Source organism: Myotis nattereri (assembly GCF_964212035.1).
Source record: "Myotis nattereri genome assembly, chromosome: 19".
NCBI lineage: Eukaryota > Metazoa > Chordata > Mammalia > Chiroptera > Vespertilionidae > Myotis > Myotis nattereri.
Window position 1 is genome coordinate 19,963,865 of NC_138095.1, and position 19,752 is coordinate 19,983,616.

Below are 19,752 nucleotides of genomic sequence, written 5' to 3' on the forward strand. Positions count from 1 at the left end.
AATCCTGTCTCTATGGCTTGCCATCTAAGTGATCTTCACGTCCTCTCAGTTTGTCATTGAGAATGTGGGTGAAACACTGAGTTCATAGGATAACTAACGGATTTGAGTCATGTGTCTAGTGCAGGGGTGGGCAAACTTTTTGACTCGAGGGCCACAATGGGTTCTTAAACTGGACCGGAGGGCCGGAACAAAAGCATGGATGGAGTGTTTGTGTGAACGAATATAAATTCAAAGTAAACATCATTACATAAAAGGGTATGGTCTTTTTTTTTTTAGTTTTATTCATTTCAAACGGGCCGGATCCGGCCTGCGGGCTGTAGTTTGCCCACGGCTGGTCTAGTGCCGGGGTCAAAGTAAACATGCGACCCTGGCAACTGCTGCTCTGGTGGTTCCACACCCCCTACCTTCTATGTGGATGTTTTCCAAGTACATTAAAGCTGAGGTCAGATTTTGGTGGATCAGGGAGTGAGGAGTTGAGATGGGTGAGATGGGGGGAGTGGTGCTGAGAGAGGTCATTAGGGTGTGGGGCACTGAGCAGGGAAATTGGGAGAGGTCCAAAGCCAAGCTCTGTGGTAACGTCCAAGGGCAAAGGATTAGTCTACAAGGGCAATGGAAAGTCACAGCTGATCACTCAACAGGTGTTTTGGGAGCCGGCCATGGGCCAGGTTCTGTTTGCAGAGAGAAAGGTAAACACCAGCTCTGCCTTCACAAAGCTTGTACTCCAGTGGGACTTTGAATATTCTCTGTGCTAGTCTAAAGCTCAATCAGTAAACACATGAACAAAATGAATAAATATATATTTAAATCCTCGCAGATTCTGAGAAGAAAACATTTGGAACAAATAGGTGATTATCTCTTCCATCTCAGGAATACCCTTCCTTCTGGGTGATCTTGAAAAGACAGAATTCAAGAATTAGAGAGAACCGAACTTGAATTTTGGCTCTGCTCCTCTCTACCAGGATGACTTTGGACAAGACAGTCACCTTCCCTGAAACAGTTATTATTTTTTAATGTATGAAATGGGGAGGGGGTAGTTTCCCCTACTCTTGCAATGCTGCTCAGAGGATTAGTTCAAATGCTGTGTTAGGTCACTGAGTATAAATAAAGGATGCATAAATATTAAGTAAATTAGAGCCAGAAGAGGAATAATTGCTGATCCCTCAAATGGCATCTTTTGTGGGGATCATGCTTTAAGTGAAGAGACCTTGTGGGATACTAGGTCCTCAAGGATAATTGTCAAACACCAGCTGGAAGCAAACTAGGCATGGCCAACAAGCAGTGCCCTGGCCCCTCCTGAAACGATGCCAGGAGGCTGCCAACCACAGAGAAGAGCATCCTAAGGAGGCTAGTCCTTCTGAGGAAGGGAATTTAGATGCCCAAATCTTGGCAAATGCCACATGTAAAGAATATTTGTGGTTAACAATAATTTAATTTAGTTACAATGGCTCTTACAAATATCAGGTTTAATTAAATATTTTACAGGGATAAATTGAAAGTAAGAACATGTAATTATGCCCTTCCCCCTCACTCTAGTCCCTCAGTCTTCACCCATTTCAATGCTAAACATGAACTGTTTTCTTCAAGCCTGAAGCTGAATAGCTTTGAAAAGCTTAAATGATGTTGCAAAGCCACCAAACAAACTGTGAGTGTCAACAATGACAACAGCAAAATACCTTGGGGACATATATGCAGACAAAAATAAGTTAGTCTTCAGCACACAGAGAGAAGAGACAGAACCTTAGAAATGATCGTGAGATAAATTTCAGAAATTGTAAATGGAATAATGGTCAACTGGTGTGTCCACTCTGGGCCAGAAGGAAGGTGTTATGGCCACAAGGGAAAGTCAGGGGCGGGGAGGGGTGGGGAGTGGGGGGGTTGACAACTACATTAAGAAATAACAGCCCTAGATGGTTTTGCTCAGTGGAGGGAGGGCCCGCCAGTGGACCAAAGGGCCCTGGGTTCGATTCTGGCCAAGGGCACGTGCCTTGGTTGCAGGCTCCTCCCCAGTCCGGGTCTTGGTTGGGGCCGTGCAGGAGGCAACCAATCCATGTGTTTCTCTCACATTAATATTTCTCTCTGTCTTTCCCTCTTTCTTCCGCTCTCCCTAAAAATCAATGGAAGTTATTATGGAGGATTAACAACAACAACAAAATAAACAAACAAATAAAATAAAATAAAATAAAATAAAACAACAAAATAAACAAACAAATAAAATAAAATAAAATAAAATAAAATGGAGAGGCTACCTACTTCGTTAAATTACATAGACTAAGCATTTGATATTTAAAAAGCAAATGTGTGCACTTAATATTGAATTAACCTGCAGGTCTGGCTTCAGGAACCAGGTTTGCTGCTGCAGTCACAGGGGGGAGGGGGCAGGAAGGGAGGCTGATCACCCTCCCTCTGCAGGAGTAGGAGCTGGAAACCAAGTGCCCAAACTCAGCACGAAGTTCCCAGAAAATTGCACAAGCTTCCTGATGAGGTCCTGCCTCATCCGGGGTTCGGAAGCTTAGAAATTAAGTGTCCATTACGGGCGATGCAGGTGCTGAAATGTGTTACCACCCTTCCTTTCCATGACTGCAATAAACACATGGCATGGCTCTTTAGCAACAGTGGGCCGCAGAGCTGTCAACCTACTAAAATAGCAGGTGGTAGTGTGATCGCATTTAAAGAAGAAAAAGGAAAGAATCCCGCAGACATTTGCACTCCATGGTAGCACAGTCAGATCAAGGGTAGGATCTGAAGTCTCCGAAAAGAGAGTTTTGTTCTGAAATGGGGATAGTTTTCTAAGTCTGAATATGAACTCGGTGACCTTCCTAATGAGACACCAAAAGGATAAGGATGTTCTTGGTGATTAAAAGAGGAGCCGGGAAATCTAATTAAGGGATGTGTGCGTTACCCTCGTGGATGCAACATAAACCTATTTGCAGCTGCTGAAGGCGCAGCATCCCCCCTCCAAGGGGGCTTTCCTGCCATTGTCTGTAATTACAGTGCAGCGCGGTGCTGTTTTACAGGGGAGGTTAGCTGGGCTCTGGTGGGTGAGGACCAGCGGATGAGCAGCACACACGGGCAGCCATCTTTGCGTTGTTCTCTCTAGCACGCCCGGTTGCGTGTTAACCACAGAGACAAACGTTGAAGTTCCCGGCAGAAGTGAATGCAAATCTGTCAGCTCATCACAACCTGAAAGAGGCGAGACCGTGGTCCAGGCCGAACCATAGGCTGTGGCGCGTGTGCTGACATCAGCACAGCCTGGCTGCTCCGTGTTAAATTCTAAATGCTCAGGCTAATCGCCAGATGTCAGTGATTCGGGCGGGGGGTGGGGGTGCGGGGGAGCCACGAGGAACCTCATCAGAAACGAAATGTGAAAGGTCTGCATTTTTCCCCCCCTAATATGTTGACATTTTGCAGGTTTGGGAAAATACAAATGATAATGCTGCTGTCATTGGCCAAAAGCAATGGTGTTTCTCTCTGACTCATCTCCTCCCACCTGGATTTAAATTGAGGATTTGGAAAATAAAAATCATATACGTTATCAGCAGGAAGTGGACAAATCTGTGCAGCTTTTGATGGCTCTGCAAGAAGAAATCCTTTGGTGAACATCTTTCTAAACAGTGAACTGGGATGTCTGAGATAGTTTGGCTCACAAGAAAAACCCACGGGGGGAGGGGGGAACCCTAGATTTCAAATTAGAACTAAGAGGCTGGAATGCAAGGGAAGGTGTCAGAGAAATAATGCTTTGCCTTCCTTGGGAGGAGAAGACAACAAATCCTTTTGAGCACTTGGCTTTTCTCTGGTTAGTGAAGAGTTTCATACTGTACAGAGGCTGCAATGGATGCCTCACTGACTGGAAGATATATTTATTCATTCAGCAAATGTTTACTAGGCAATAACCACTGCAAGATACAGCCCAATATTCTTTCTTTTTTTAATATGTTTTTGATTTCAGAGAGGAAGGGAGAGGGAGAGAGAGAGAAACATCAATGACTTCCCTGCAGATTTTGATGAAACAGGTCTGCAGCAAAGCCCATGACTTGCATTCTTAAAACACCCCGAGTGAGTCTAACCCAGGCTCAGACAGTGCTTGGTAAGGCGCTGGAAGACATGGGCGGGGCCCTTCCGCTCAGTCATACTGAGCCTGGGCAGACCTATGGGGAAGGAGGGGAAGGAGCTAGAATCAGACTAAGACAGAATGGGAAGAAGCTAGTCACCATCTGTTCATGTCCCAGAAGCCAGGAGTGGAATGTTGGGGGCGCATGGGGACCCGGAGCTGGGAGGAGGCTGGATGCTCTGAGGGAGCAGCGCTGCTAGGCCGAGGTGTGAAAGGCACTGGGAGGAGGTGGAGATACCACCACTGACCTTCCCTTTTGGGGGACTGGAGGGAAAGGGAAAAGGCAATAGAGGGTGGTTCATGGTCGGCATGCTCAGGGGAATCCTCACACTCCTCGGCCCAGTCCTCAGGCATCACCTGGAGCCATTTAGGGGAAAGGCGTGGTTGTTTGGACACCTCAATACAGGAGGGGGCAGGAGTGTGTTGGGGAGGTGGGCGGTACAAAGGCAGGGACTTAAGTGCTCTGCCTACAAGGACCGTGGGGTGCACGGGGAGGGCAGCAAAGGGTGGGAGAGGAGAGGAGCTGGTCACTGCTGCTTCTAGCTGGAGAAAATCCCATTTGAAGAGCCAGCCTGGTATGTGTATTGATTCTGGAGGAATGGCCACTGGCCAAAGAAAATGGAGACTCTGTCTTAAGGGTTCCCAGGGGTTGGGGGGACGCTGAGGTCGGCTGCAGCTTACTACTAGCTGCTTGGAGGGGCTGAGGCTTTGCCGCAGGAAAGAATGCAGAGCCCAGATGTTGCCTTCACTGGAGTCTTTTGCCATTTTCATTCGCAAGGACAGGATTGCTCTGAGTCGTCCCCTATTCCTGATACTTAACTCTTAATGTAACTAATTTGTACCGCTACGATTTCACAGATAAAAAGTGAGAAATCTGTTTTCCTCTCTGCAGCGACGCCCTCCTTTCTGGCTTTGTTTGCATTCCCTGCCCCTCTGCCTGCTGGTTCCAGTAATCCAAGCATTTATATGGCTCATTAAGCGCGTCGCACTCTCTGCAGCGCAGATGTAAGGATATAATCAGGGTCGGAATCTGCCCTCTTTGCACTCGAAGGACAGGGAGGCAGGGCTTCTTGTTCAAGACTCAGTGGAGGCAACGTGAGTTGGCAAGACCAAGAAAGGGAAGGACTTCTGGGAGGGCAGAGCAGTGGGCAGCAAGCTGAGCTTGGCTGGCAGGACCTCAAGGTGCCAGGCTCAGGTGGGCCTTCAGCGGCTGCACCCACTCAGTACAGCTGACGTAGACTTAGAGCAGGCCTCCTCGCAGGAACACAGGGTGCTTGCCACCATGTCCGCGGGTAGGGATGCTGGGTTTTGGAGATCCGTTGCTCACCCTATATTTTCATTTCAGAACAGAGACTTAGAAAGCTGAATGTAAGCTGGGAGTCCCTCTGGTCCTGTTATATTTTATAGACAACCATGGAGCAGAGGGAATCAGAGCTTGTCTGTAGCAAAGTGGGGACCAGAACCCAGTTTTCCTTGCTCCTGGTACTGGTTTCTTCTCTACATTCCGCTGCCTTTTCAGTCCCTGCAGTTGCCCAGGACTCAAGAAAGTACACAAGCTAAAACGCCACTTTGAGTTGGCACACTGCCCGTGGCTTTTGAAGGGACAGTAACTGGTGTTTGAGAAACAAACTTCTCAGATGGAGGCCAAGCACTGATCCACCTATGGGTGTCTCCCACCTACCGATGTGCCTGTCACAGTTTACCTAGTCACTTCCTGTTTCAACCCACTCACCACCCCAATGTCCCCACTGTCTTTGTCTTCTCTGAATTGGCTCTTGTCCCATCTTCCTTTGTTCTCTGCATGCAGGTAGGACACGTATGGGAGATGTGCCTGTGTGAGAATTCTGTTAGGAGAATGTGTTCTCTGGCTTCTTGGTACACAGTCAGAGGGTCTCCAAAAATAAAACTTACAGTCCTCAAGGGCAAACGCCAATGCATGCCTGGGAATATGGTGTGTGTGTGTGTGTGTGTGTGTGTGTGTGTGTGTGTGTGTGGTATGTGTGTATGTGTATATGGGTTGTAAATGTAAAAATGTTCTTTAAAATAATGAGCTTTGATTTAGGTAGAAGAAGGGAGATTTGAGTGTGCCAAATAGGTGCAAGCATGCTGATTGTTTATAGGGGGTTCTACCCAGAAGGTGATCCGCCAAAATCTGTGATGCATTGCCAAGCAGTGTGATTTGTAATGAAATAGAAAGAGCTGAGACACTGGAACCAGACACATGGGCTTACTTCCAGCTCAAGCACTTTCAAGTCAGTGTGAGTTGAATAATCTGCCTAACCTATCAAATTCTTCCTCTGTACAGGCTGGAGAAATATAGTATTTACTTCCTAGAGTCATTAAATGAGGTAAAGCAGGGAGAACATTCAGCCCAGTGGCCCCTGTAGGTGGTAAGTGATAAGTAATATTTTGCACAATTAGGGGGACATTGAGGGCTAGAAACAGCATTCATGGACATCAGAAAGGGTCTGTGAACTGGACAACATCCCTTTCATCTGGTGTTGAAGCGACTGCCACTCAGGCAGAGCATCAGAGAATCATTTTTGTGGGGACCATGCAGAACATCTTACCCAAACGCTTTCACTGATGAAAAACCCAGAGTGCACCAAATTGATTTCCCAAAACCATTCAGAGTGAGCAGCCGAACCTGGCTCCAAGGAGGCTCCGACCCCTAGGCCCTATTCTGTTGTCACATTTCATTCCTGAGCTGAACTCCAGTCCCTGGTATCACCAACCCAACCCTCCATTCTCTGCGTATATTCATTCATTCATTCATTCATTCATTCATTCATTCAACACAAATTTCCTGACCGGCTACTGTGCTAGGTTTTAAGGATCAATCCAGACATGGTCCCTATGTTCATGGAGCACATAGGTGGAAACAGAAAAAAGTCTTTGATAAAAGAAATGAAGCGAATGGAACAAAATATCATTGCAACTAGAAGGTGAAGTCTATAGACGTAGGTATCTCTCTGTGTGTCACTGTTGCATCCTCATCACTCTGAGAAACTGGCTCATGGCTGGTCCTGAGAAACATTAGTTGAGTGAAGGCTGGCGAATACACTGTGTTAGTGCAGTGTGTAGAAGTGTGACAGGGAGTGTGTATAATGGGGGACTGACCTCCCCTCTGAGGTCAGGAAAGGCTGCCTTCAGGAAGGGATGCTGAACGGGGAGTGGACACTAACCGGATGAAGCGAGACACAGCGAGTGATGGTGCGGTAAGTGAAAGTGGACAGGAGCCTCTGGAGGAGTGGAAAGCACAATCCCAGCAGAGCAATACGCCTGGCAGCCATATCAAGAGCAGCAGTGATAAGATGGATCACGGAAAACACTGGCAAATGCCAGCGAGAACTACAGAACCTTCTCTTTATACTACAGTCTTCAGCCTGGCATACCTCTGTGAGCAGCAACATATTATTGACAAGTCACAAGGACAGGCCGGGAAGTACTGTCCCAACTTTAGCAGAGTAACTGAGGTCTATCGTCTTTGTGTGTTGTCAAAGTCATATATGTAAACATGTGTGGGGCTCTCTCCATATGTATGACCTTACTTGGCACGCTCACCAGCCTTTAAAGGCAGGTATTAAGATCCTGATTCCATACGTGGGGAAAGTGAGGCTCAGCAAGGGTAACTAGCTGGAACATGGCTGGCCAAGTTGGGATATAAAGCTATGTCTTTCCTAGTGTCTGATTTGTACCTCCTCCCTCCCCCCAACTCATATGTTGAAGCCATATGTCTCCAGTGTGTATTTGGAGATGGAGACTATAAAAAAATAATTAAGATTCAATGAGGTTAAAAGGGTAGGACCCTCATTCATCAGAGTTATTGTCCTAATAAGAAGACACACCAGAGAGCAATCATCTCTCTCTCCCCCCCTTCCCTCTCTCTCATCTTCTTTTCCTCTCTCTGATCCTCTTTTCTCTTTCCCTTTCTTCCTTTCCCCCTTTCTCCCTCCTCCCCTTTCTCTCTCCTCCTCTCTCCATCTCTATATCCACCTCTATCTCTCTCCACAGATGCTCACAAGCAAGTCATGTGAGGACAAGGTAGCCATTTAAAAGGTAGGAAGAGAGCCTCATCAAAAACAGTTTTGGCCAACAGAACTCTGAGAAAATAAATTTATGTTGTTTAAGGCATTGGCCTATGATATTTTGTTATGGCAGCCCTAGCAAATTGATATTGTCTTGATGTATATCTGCTGTTGTTATTTGCTATGACACACCTCTTTCCTTAGTTCATGATAAAGAGGGACAAGATCCTGAATCACCTAGTGGTCAGACCTAGGCTGCTTCTGTTGGCTCTACTTCGTGGTGGGCAAACCGGGCTCACGAGCCATATGTGGCTCTTTGGGCCCTTGAGTGTGGCTCTTCCACAAAATACTACGTGGGGGTGCGCATGTACAGTACGATTGAAACTTCATGGCCCATGCACAGAAGTTGGTATTTTGTGGAAAAGCCACACTCAAAGGGCCAAAGAGCTGCATGTGGCTTGCAAGCCGCTGTTTGCCGAACTGCAGTTTGCCGACCACTGGCCCTACTTCCTGTCACTGACACCACTAACTGAGGGGGTGATAGCAGGGTCGGTGGCTGAGCACTCTAACCCCACCTTTCCTCGTGGTTTTCTCAAGACCAAGGATGGACAGTCATAGGCCTCAAGGTGTGGGTGGAGCGAGTGGCCCGTGACTGTCCTAGATCCAGCGCTGTGAAAAGATAATTACAGAGTGTTTCCAGGTCTGGGCAAGTCAAAAGTTAGCACTTTTTATATGACTGAGAGTGATCATATGAAAGGAGGGCTGTGAGGCTCCGCCGCTGCAGGCAGAGCTGAGTACCACCTGCTGCCTCATCTAAATGCCTCACTCTCTCTCCCTAGCCTCTGGGTAAACACCAGCATCTGCTGAAGGGCCCAGTGCCGATTCACTAGCTAAGTGTACCTCAGTCTTGCTTAACCTCTTTCTTCCTCCTTTACACTCATGTTTAAAATGGGGTTAATAACCTGTCTGCGTAGCACTAACATGATGTCTGGAAATCAGTAGGTATATTTATTATTATTAATGACTCCAAGCACTTCTACTTTACAATAAAGGTTTTAGAATTAAGTCTTTAGCCCTTTTTGCCTTGGGCTGAAAGTATAAGACATTCCTACGAAGGTGACTTCCCCATGGAAACAATAATCTGATAATCCATTTGGTCTCTGGCTGGCTTCCTCTTGGTGTTGCTGTGTATAGAAATAGCAGAATGGTCATCCTTTTAAAGGCCACCAAGTAGAAGGGTTTTTTTTTTTGTTTGTTTGTTTTGGGGTGGGGTGGGGGTGGGGCAGGACCCTTTCCCTGAAACATATAATGGCATTTCATATGTGTGCATGTAAAAGCTATCTCGGTCTACATGTCTGCCACTTAAACTGTACAAACCAAATCCCTAAGTCTATCTACTAAGGATAAATCAACCAGGGAGGTGGAGCAGGCAAGCCTGTCTCTGAAGTAGGATCAAGTTCAAAGGCATAGGCATTCAGGCAGGCAGAGGAAGGAAGGAACATGCGGTACCCACCTGCCACTGCTGATGAGGGGCTTATTTCTAAGACACACACAGCACAATGCACACACCATGCAGAGAGAAAACAAAAGACATAGATCACACATTTCAGATGGTTGGTGGACGCCGTTTAGTCAACGTCAATGCCGAAAGCTTTTGCAGTGTCTGATGGGCACATGGGAAAATGAATACCTTTTCGTTCTACTCACCAGATGCTTCCCTCCAACCACATCTCAGCAAATCAACAAATACAGACACACAAGAAATCTCACAACAAGCTGGCCCTGGTCCTTGGTGTGAAACGTGGCACAAAGGAGATGGACACGGCAGTGTGGGAAGATTTAGTGAGAGAAGGACAGGGCTTCCAAGGGAGGCCACCCTGGCTCTGGGGCGCTCTCCATCCATGTGGGAGAGAAAGGCCTCCAGAGAGAAAGGCATTGACGCTCCCGCTGTGGACAGAACAGTCCTCATGAGGAGGCCTCAGAGGGCTGCTCTGTCCCTTCCGATGAATGAGGACATGACACGGCAATCGACATGAGAATCATGATGGCGGCAGTTGACTTGGCTTAAAACTATAAAGCCAACCCCCCTCAAAATCATAGACTCTTACTAGAGAAGGTACCTGAAAATTATATCTAATTTGCCTTACAGATCTTTCCATAGCACTACAACTGAACTGTCCCCGGGTTCTGTGTTGTTATGGCAACCACCATCAAACTTGGTTCCGACTTGGGTTTACCCCTTTTGTAAGGTGCAAACCTTGCCTTTTAGTAGACCAGGGGCTAGAAACACCACTGTTCCACATGTGAGGAGAGTAACAAGGGGAAGCATTTTGTATCTAAGGGTGGTGGGTTGAGCAGTATGGATGGACATAGGCCAAGCAGCTCATGCCTTCCTCCCTCACGTCCCTCGAGCCCCTCACGTGGCTGAGCCCATGCGCCCAGGCTTCCCGCACTCACCATACAGTGTGATGCTGGTGTTGGTGTTCCCAAGCTTGTTTGTGGCCACACAAGTATAGTTCCCATAATCCTTTTCTGAAACATTGAAGAAAGTCAGAGTGGATATGCGCCCTTTATTCTCAATCCTCACGCCGTCCAGGCCGGTGGCTAGCCTGCAACAGAAAACGCACTGCTGGTCTGGTTCTACAGATATAGTAAAACAGTGGACAGGTGTTGGGAGAACTAAGATACCACAGGCTAACCCTACAGGCGGCCTTCCTGCTCCCAAACCCCTTTCCTCGGACTGACCCAGTTCCTGCACCTTGAACCATAAGCACCATAGCTCCCATCAGCAGGGAAAAGAGAAGGATGCTAACATTCCAAAGGCTACATTTACGGGTTCTCATCATCAAAGATTGCCACGTGTACAGCTAACCCCAGATTTGGAATAAGCTCAATTCATTAGCCCATTTCCCAGGTTCCTCCTCTTTTATTTTATTTTATTTTTTGTGTGTCCTTGTTTCTGGTTCTTAAAGAGCCTCTGTTATAAAGGAGGCAGTAATGCATTTTGGTTCCTCCCTTACTGCACCCCGCTCCTCCCATGTAGGAAACGCTCTGTCAGCTCTGCTCAGACAGCCCTGTTTCCATTCTCACGGTACCTGGTGTCTTCCCTGAACCACTGGAATTCAGCGGTGGGCACAGCAGATGCTTCACAGCTCAAGATGCCCTTCTGACCAACGGACACACCCATGTTCTTGGCTTTTGAGATATAGGGAGGGTCTGTGGGAAAAGGCAAAGCAATTCATGACATGGATAAAGGGCACATTCAGTCGCCCTGTTGACAGATGGATTTCTTTTGGCACCTTCCCTTCCCAGTTAAATTACCAACTATTTTAGGGGAAAACCTTCTTGCTTGAAGATATTGCCTCACCCCCAGCATCTTCTTTAGGACTTTAAGCCAACTCAAAGCTATCCATTCTCCCCACTGGCTAAGAGCTGTGACAGTCACAGGAAGACTGGAATGGGGCACAGCAATCTAGTCAAGTATTTTCCTGATGGAGACAACTGGGTCTTTCAGAAAACAGCATTGCCATTACCAGCTTGTCCCTCTTAGACCCTCCTCCATCTATCCCCTCCCCGCCCCCTCTGAACTCCCTGACAATGGACTCACAGTTTACGGTGATTTTGACTTTCCGCACATCAGGAGCAGCCACATCGTTCAAGGCGCTGCATTCATACTCTCCCGACTGGTCACGTTTGATGTCAGAGATTTCCAGGTATTCGTCCTCACTCACAAAGCCCTGGCCTTCTGGGAGCAAAGGAGCAGACAGAGAGCAATCATGAATCTGGGAAACCAGGGACCAAGCACATGCGTGTCTAGAACTGGGAGGAGGAGGGATCTGAAGCGCTGCAGAGAGGGGGTTTAGACATCAAGATGATAAAACGCCACGTTGGTCCAAAATGATGGCATTTGAAGAAAGGACTTTTCTGCTGGAGTCTTGGGTCAATGACTTTTTGTCCAACTCACTTTAACTTTTTAGACTATTTGGTGAGAAGATATTGTTTTTCTTATATGATTCGTATGAGGATAAACTAAAAGAGTACAAGCGAAACAGGACAGCACATTACTAGAATCTGATATTTTAGAGAAGTGCCCTGGTCAATAATATAACAAAGACTGTGGAAATAACTTTAGAGTATGTTAGTATGGCCACCTTCATTTTTTCACTATGTAGAAATGCCTTTGAATACAGAATACAAACTACTACTTCTTGCAGAACAAATAAGTGGCCACTTAACATGTTAATACAAATAAATGCCAAACAGCCAAACAGTTTGGTTTCAAACTGTGAAGGAGAAGATAAAGTAAAGAATGAATGAATAGGAAAGGACTTTGTGACTGTTATGTATTAGGTGCATTATAATCTCTTGCCAACATAAACATGATAGCCCCAAATGATGGATCCACGGTTACTAGAATGGTCTCAAGGATTAAATACCCGGCTTTGAGGGGAGCATTCTGGAGGCTTAGAGGGAAACTTAAAAAATGTCAGGGAAGACACTGCAGAGCATGGAGCCTCCTGGGGCTTGGGGTAGGGCCCTATCTGTAGGAATCTCAGAGTGATGGTGCTGGTCGCAGCTCTCGACCCCAACAGATGTTTAATCAACCAGGTTAGTTCATATCGTAATTCCTCAAGGTTCATTAGAGGGATATATATATATATATATATATATATATATATATTCATATTCCTTTTTTCATTATTTTTCTTAGACTTAGAATTTCATAATTAAAGGAGATTCTAAGATCACTCATTTCAGGGAGTCTAATAAAGATGAATATTGCCTCACTTGTTGAAAAAAGGCTGGGTGACCAATCTATGATTTATAAGGGTTACACAACAAAATTAATCACACCAAAACGACTTTGTAGATTCATTGCACTGTTCCTTTTCTGCGATGAATAAATGTGGCAGGATCGAAAGTCTGGCTTCCTTGGAAGACTCTATTATTCTTTCCAAGTGCACTAGAGGGTATTTGCCACAGGTAATTCAACCCCACCGCATTCATCCAAACAAATGAGCAGCCCCCATGCAGGTGGCCTGACTGGTGCCTCAGGCAGGGTTCCTGACCCCTCTCCTGGGAGAGAAGGGGAGAGACCATATCATGGGAAACAGGGCACGATGTAGACAAGACAGTTGCCGTGAAAGGCAATGAATACAAGTCAATGTAAGAGTGATGGCTGCTCAAAGGGAAGGGTTCCATTCCCAGAAGAGGCAGGCCAGTGTGCCCGGACCCCGAGTGGTTCCCCGCATTTGTGAGTAGGACAGTTCCTGGGTCCTTCATGGGAGGAGAGGGAATTCATTTTCACCATCTGTAACGCCCTTTTTATGGGATGGATATGTCACAGCAGAAAGGAAGGAAGGAAGTGCTTCTTGTAAAATGGGGATCATTACGATAATGCTACCTCATTAGGTGAGAGATGAATTTGTCAAATTTGTGCTGTAAAGTGAGTGCTTCTCAGATTTTCATTTGCATATGAATTCTTCTGGGATTTAAAATATATAGAGGGAGATCTGAATCAGTGGGCCGAGAGGGGGGCCTGGGATTCTGTATTCCTAACAAGTTTCTCCGTGCTGCGGGGCTGAGGCCCATTCTGAGCAGTGAAGCTGAAAGGCACCGCCAACTGCTGCTCTAGGCTCCTCCTACTCACACAGGGATAGTTACCTGGGCCTGTGAGGTGGCCAGTAGGTCAACAAGGGCCACCGAGTGCCCCCAGGGCCCAGGTGTCTGCGGAGCAGCACATCAAGAACCGGGCTCAGAGGATCCACGGAGGCTGAGTGCCCGAACCCCTAAAGCTAACATTCCCACCAAGTCTTTATGGTATTACTCCAAAATACGCATCCTGTCAACGCAGCTCCTTTGCTAAGAAATGAGAGGTGGATGTTGAAGCTCCTCCCATCGCAAGCCCATTGAAGGTGATAAGATGCTATTTTCTTATCCACTGTGAGTCCTGGGTGAGCTTTTAAAGCAGGACAAATCTAGGTTGCTCAGCGCCTGGAGAGCTAGGAAACTGCAGGGTTTAATGCTCTCCTGCCCTCTCCAGTTCTGGCTGCAATGCACAATTCTGATTCCATGCTGCAGAGGAAGGGGCAAGGCCAAAACACGTGTTCATCCTCTTTGCTAGCTGCCAGGAAGCCAAACCACTGACTACAGAGGCAAAGGGAGGGAAACGGGGGCACAGAGAAACACAGAGAGAGGAAGAAAAAGGGGAAGAGGAAGAAGAGGAAGAGGAGGAGGAGGAGGGGGAGGAGGAGGAAGGTTGCACTATTGTGAGGAGGGAAGGAAAGGCAGCTGCAGGCAAAGTGGGCTGGGTGCTGTGGGAAACATTCTGAAGATGCATTCAGAAGGGATCTTAAAGAGATAGGCTGCAAGACTACAATAGGTTCTCTGACAGAATGTAGGGAAACAGGAGCTCCCAATGTGCCCCGCAGTTTCGCTTCATGGTGAGATGTCCTGTAACAAGCCAGTAACCCAGAGGCATTATCAACTGTCTTACATGTTCAGACAGTCCCACATACCATGAGTGCAGGCAAAAGGAAGTGACTGTGAACACTGACAGAAATATAATAAAAAAGTGGGGTCATTTCTTTCCACGGAGGAGCACTTCAAAGAAAAGTTCAATTCACTGTATTAGCCAGATTAAGATCTACAAGGACACAAATGAGACTGTTTACCAGGGGAACGTGGGAGGTCCCTGGGCCAGGACCCCTCAGGAGCCGGGCACATGCCTAGGGGTGGGGTTCTGTGGGCACCAGGGGTTTCTTCTCCAGGGACCATACTATGACTTCACACAGTCAGAGAATGCAAAGAATAAGCCGAGGCTGGGCAGTGACTGCTCTATCTCAGAAAGGGAGGAGCACGGAACTGTCTCAGGGAAGGAGCCTAGTGCAGCCTGTGGCCCTGACCTCACACCCACAAAACAGCAGAGTTGCGTTAGATGCTGTGGGGGTGGAGATGGTGTGGAAGGCAAGGTCCTTGACCCTGGATAGTCTCCAGCAGTGGTTCTCAACCTTCCTAATGCCGCGACCCTTTCATACAGTTCCTCATGCTGTGGTGACCCCCAATTTCATTGTTACAAATGGAACATAATTAAAGCATAGTGACTGGTCACAAAAACAATATGTAATTATATATGCGTTTTCCAATGGTCTTAGGCGACCCCTGTGAAAGGGTCGTTCGACCCCCCAAAAGGGTCGCGACCCACAGGTTGAGAACCGCTGGTCTACATTCTCATGAGCCCCAAACTGGGACAGTTTATACTTCCCTGTCCCTGAGCTCACTTTTTAAATTCTTGATTGTCTTCAGCTCCCCCAAGGGCAGTATTGGGGGTCATTAGAGCTGGATGAAGCCTAAACAATTAGGGATGACGAGATCAAATAGGAAATCCAGGGTAAATTCTGGAAGCTTCTTGACCCAGCTCTTCCCCGCTTTCCATCCTGTCCTGCCATGCCAGCTGCCTGTGGACCATCACTCATGTCCAATGTTTTTCTTGTTTTGTCTCAGCCAATTCCTTGGAATTTTGAAGTTAAAAGGATGATGAGGGCCCTGACCGGTTTGGCTCAGTGGATAGAGCATTGGCCTGCGGACTGAAGGGTCCCAGGTTTGATTCCAGTCAAGGGCATGTACCTTGGTTGCAGGCACATCCCCAGTAGGGGGTGTGCAGAAGGCAGCTGATCGATGTTTCTCTCTCATCAATGTTTCTAACTCTCTATCCCTCTCCCTTCCTCTCTGTAAAAATAAATCAATAAAATATATATTTTTTTTAAAAAAAAGAAAGGATGATGAGGGTCAAAGGCATCAGCCTTCCACTTTTTTGGATTATTACCCCTCGCAGAATATCTTCCCCTAGGGATGGCCTCGGGGGCTGGCCTACTCCGATGCTAGATGATTCACATAGTCCAGAAAGTTGTCCTCCTAGCGGGGCAAACCCTGCCTGGCAAACCCTTTGACGTGATTAAAGTTGCCTCCTAGGTGCCCCAGGCCCACCATCCCTTCTCATGAGCCATGGAAAGCAGCTGCTCTACCTACAGAAGTTACGTTGTGAGGTTAAATGTCAGCACCCATCACAGCTTTTGCCAGGAGACCTGTCAGTTGGTGACTCAGTGGCACATGCCTGGGTGCAGGTTCCATAGAGAAAATGAGCAGGAGTATAAGAATGGGGGAGGAGTGGGGAGAGGATCAGAGTTCAAGGAGGCATCTACACAGAGAAGAAAAGGCAAGGGGGAGAAATGCCATAGGAAGAACTCGGATGAACAAGAAAGCTGGACGAGAAAACCAGCAGCCGGAAGGAAGCCGGTGCAAGCGGGGAGAGGTGAGCACCCACAAGTCCATCTGGCTCAAATGGTAGCATTTCTGGAAATGCAAGAAGTTTGCCTACTGTCCAGCACAGGGGCTCCTATAGATGAGCATATTAATCCTGGCTTGGAAAGTTGGCATCAAATGCCATTTAATTAGGTGCATGCCTCTGACCTGCTCCGAGAAGGAATTGCACTTTCTCCTTCTTTGAACTCCTAGTGTATCTAGTGTAAGATAAACCTACAGTATTTGTTCACTCTACTGGTGGCTACAGGCTTGGAAACTCTGAGCCCCCCTTCCCCCCAATAATAAAACAAAACAAAAATCACTCTCCCTGTCCGCTTACTTAATCTCTCCTGTTTCTGCCAGTTCCTGCCCTCCACCCCTTGACTCTCCTTAGACTACTGCTGGCCATAAGCACCTCGGGGCTCCCCCTCCTTAATTAAACCAGGGCGTGTGGACAGCAGTACACTCCATCCCTGCCTGCTCGCAGCTCCCAGAGGCATCCCTTCACTGCATTGAAATTAATGAAAAGTGTGATAAGCCCACTGTTTCATTTTCCCTTAATTAATACAAGCGATGGACTTGTGCTAAAGTCATTTGGGTTTGGATACTGAGCCTCTGGGTCAACATCTCACTCGCCGGCAGTGACAGAAGCTCCTTGTCTTGGGCTCAGATAACCTTTCTCAGGCCGAGGCCACCGGGACCTTCCCCAAGGAAGGAGCAGCTTAGCCAGATCCAGACTGCCGGCTGGCCTCCTTCCCTGGAGCTTAATGACAAGATCCATGTGTTACCGTGAAAGTCAAATGAGAGTCTAGAGGGGGAAAGAGTACATTGATGATGCTCCCAGTAGCTGGGGACACAAAGACATTTCCCGCCAATGGTGAGTTTCCTGAGTCGTTCCCCTGTTCTGATGGGACAGCTGAAGATGACCGGAGAAGAGAAGGACTCAAGTAAGTCATCCAGTGGGCGTGTCCAGAAAGATCAATTCTGATTCACTGGGCTCTCCCCCCCCCCCCTCCCCAGGAGGAGAAAAGCCAAAGATGAAAGGATGTGAAGGGTTTTGTCTGGTGGAAGGGGCAGTAGAAGAGACAGTCAAGGAACCAATGGGCGGTGAGGTCTAGGAGGAAGTGCCTAGAGGTCTCCTCCAGGGGGCACACCGGAATCACCCAAAGAACACTTTACAACAGATCTTGTGCCCATGCTCACAGACTGACTGCATTGGCCTCAGAGGGAGCCCCAGATCAGCCTTTCCAGGGGACGCTCCTGTACAAGGATGACTGAGATGACCCCCTGGTTAGTACACTGAGGGCTCTGTGGCCTTCGCTCTCCAGGTGCCAGCCGCACCTGTAGACTCCCAGGCTTCCTTTGCTGGGAAGGCACTCGGGGCTTGTAGTACACCTGACATGACCTGGGGAGTAGGAGCATCTGATGTGACCTCGGTTGCCCTGGCCTTCCCTGGGGTCCTGACATTGCAGGCTCAGGAACGGAGACATCCTGTGGTGTCAAGGTGGCTCTCATCTGTCACTGTTCTGCAGCTGCTCAGAGATGGGCAGGAAAGGGATTTGACAAGTATGAAGGACTGTGTGTGTCTGAGGGTAATGTCTCGTATTAATGGGGGAAATTAATTATTTCCTTTCTCTCCTAAGACTCCTTTTCATGCAGATTTTGACAAGTAACTGCTTTTATTCCCTCCCCTTGATGGGTAGATTGGAATAATGTCTTAAAGGTACCACTAATCATCCACTTGAATGATGTGAGGCCCATTTTCCTGGGTTTGAGGGTAACTGGAATACAGGAAAACGATGCTGCTCTCTTCTCTCTGCCCTCCTCTGCTTTCTCTAAAAACATCCCTTCTTACTTATATGACTTCTGTCCCTGATCCTTCCAAACCAGGAAACAGATATTGTGAGGTAAGGAAAGGGGCCTCAGTGGCAGTGAAGGCACCATGCTTGGCACCACACCTCTCCTGTCTTCACCTCCACTGCCAGAGCTGACCTATGGGTTCACCAGGACAGAGCCAACAGGATCTGAGGGCCATGTGATGGCTTCTCTTCTGTGTCACTTGCTGGGATCAGGGATGCCTGGATGGCTGGTAAATGTTAATCCTGAGTGTGTCCCTGAGGGTGTTTCCAGAAGAGACCTGCATCTGAGTCAGTAGACCCAGTAATGACTGCCCTCCCCGAGGTGGGTGGCTACCATCCAGGCCTTTGAGGACCTGAAAGAACAAGAAGTTGGAGGAAGGGCAAATTCTCTTTCCTCTTGAGCTGGGACATCCTTCTTTTCTGACTCTTGGAAATCAGAGCTCCTGGTCCTTGGGCCTTCAGAATCTAGGTCTTAAACAAGTGCCCTTCCTCCCCCGCATCCTCTGAGGCTTTGGCTTAGGATCGGGAGTTACATCCTCCACTCCCCGACTTCTGACGTTCAAACAGACTGAATTACATTTGAGTAAGCTGCTTAAACATGCTGAGCCTCCTGTATCATCACTGGTAAAGGTAATGGGTTTGGATTAGATTATTCTTAAAAAGTTGTTAGGTCTAACATTTGATAATCAATAGCTGGTTGAAAAAAATACAGTGGGGCCTTGACTTACGAGTGTCCCGACTAATGAGTTTTTCGAGATACGAGCAGTCTTTTGGCCGATTTTTTGCTTTGAGTTGCGAGCTAAAATTCGGGTTATGAGCCAGCTTCAGATACCCCACCGCTAGTTGGCGCAGCGAATGTCGCAGTGAACGCCACAACATCAGCCCAGCATCACGTGTCATTGTAATGGTAAAAATTGACTTGACATACGGGTAATTTGAGTTACGAGCTCCGTCATGGAACGAATTAAACTCCTAAGTCAAGGCCCCACTGTAATGTGTTCCTTCCAGTCATTCATTAGAATTGTGTGTGTGTGTGTGTGTGTGTGTGTGTGTGTGTGTTTAAAGAAAAACTATAGCAAAATAAGGAATATATCTCCCTTGGAATCTCATGAGAAGAGACAAAGACATAGAAAAACCTAAAGATTCTTGAGCTTAAAATCAGAAGGCAATTCATCTCGAGAAGAAAACAGTGATATTTACAACTGCACAGCCAATGAGCTGCAGAAAAGGAGAGACCATTTCCATCAGTTATTATTGAGGGGAACAGAATTTCTCAATCACCAGCAGATTGTCAATGGGGGCGACAGCTCATCCGGGAACTCTTGTGTCATAGGCATTATTAATTAGGTACTAACTTTGTCCAATTAGCAAGGACACTGATGAGATGGTGGGGAAGCAGAACACAGGGAGGACGGGAGAAGGCAGCCCGGTCAATTTCTGAGATGGAGGCGCAGAG

General features: G+C 47.4%; 1 protein-coding gene across 10 annotated transcripts in view; it reads right to left on the reverse strand.

Moving 5' to 3' along the window:
* Positions 1 to 19,752, reverse strand: part of OPCML (opioid binding protein/cell adhesion molecule like) — a 931,887-nt gene that overhangs the window by 79,379 nt on the left and 832,756 nt on the right. For 4 of the 10 annotated variants that reach the window (XM_081113619.1, XM_081113618.1, XM_081113615.1 and 1 more), the window contains 3 exons: positions 11,744 to 11,878; positions 11,232 to 11,352; positions 10,594 to 10,745 (listed from right to left, as the gene is read on the reverse strand). In XM_081113619.1, the coding sequence (XP_080969745.1) occupies positions 10,594 to 10,745; positions 11,232 to 11,352; positions 11,744 to 11,878 (408 nt within the window). Of the gene's footprint in view, positions 1 to 9,399; positions 9,800 to 10,593; positions 10,746 to 11,231; positions 11,353 to 11,743; positions 11,882 to 19,752 lie in introns of those variants that run through there. The other 6 variants (XM_081113616.1, XM_081113614.1, XM_081113610.1 and 3 more) reach the window with 3 other exon arrangements.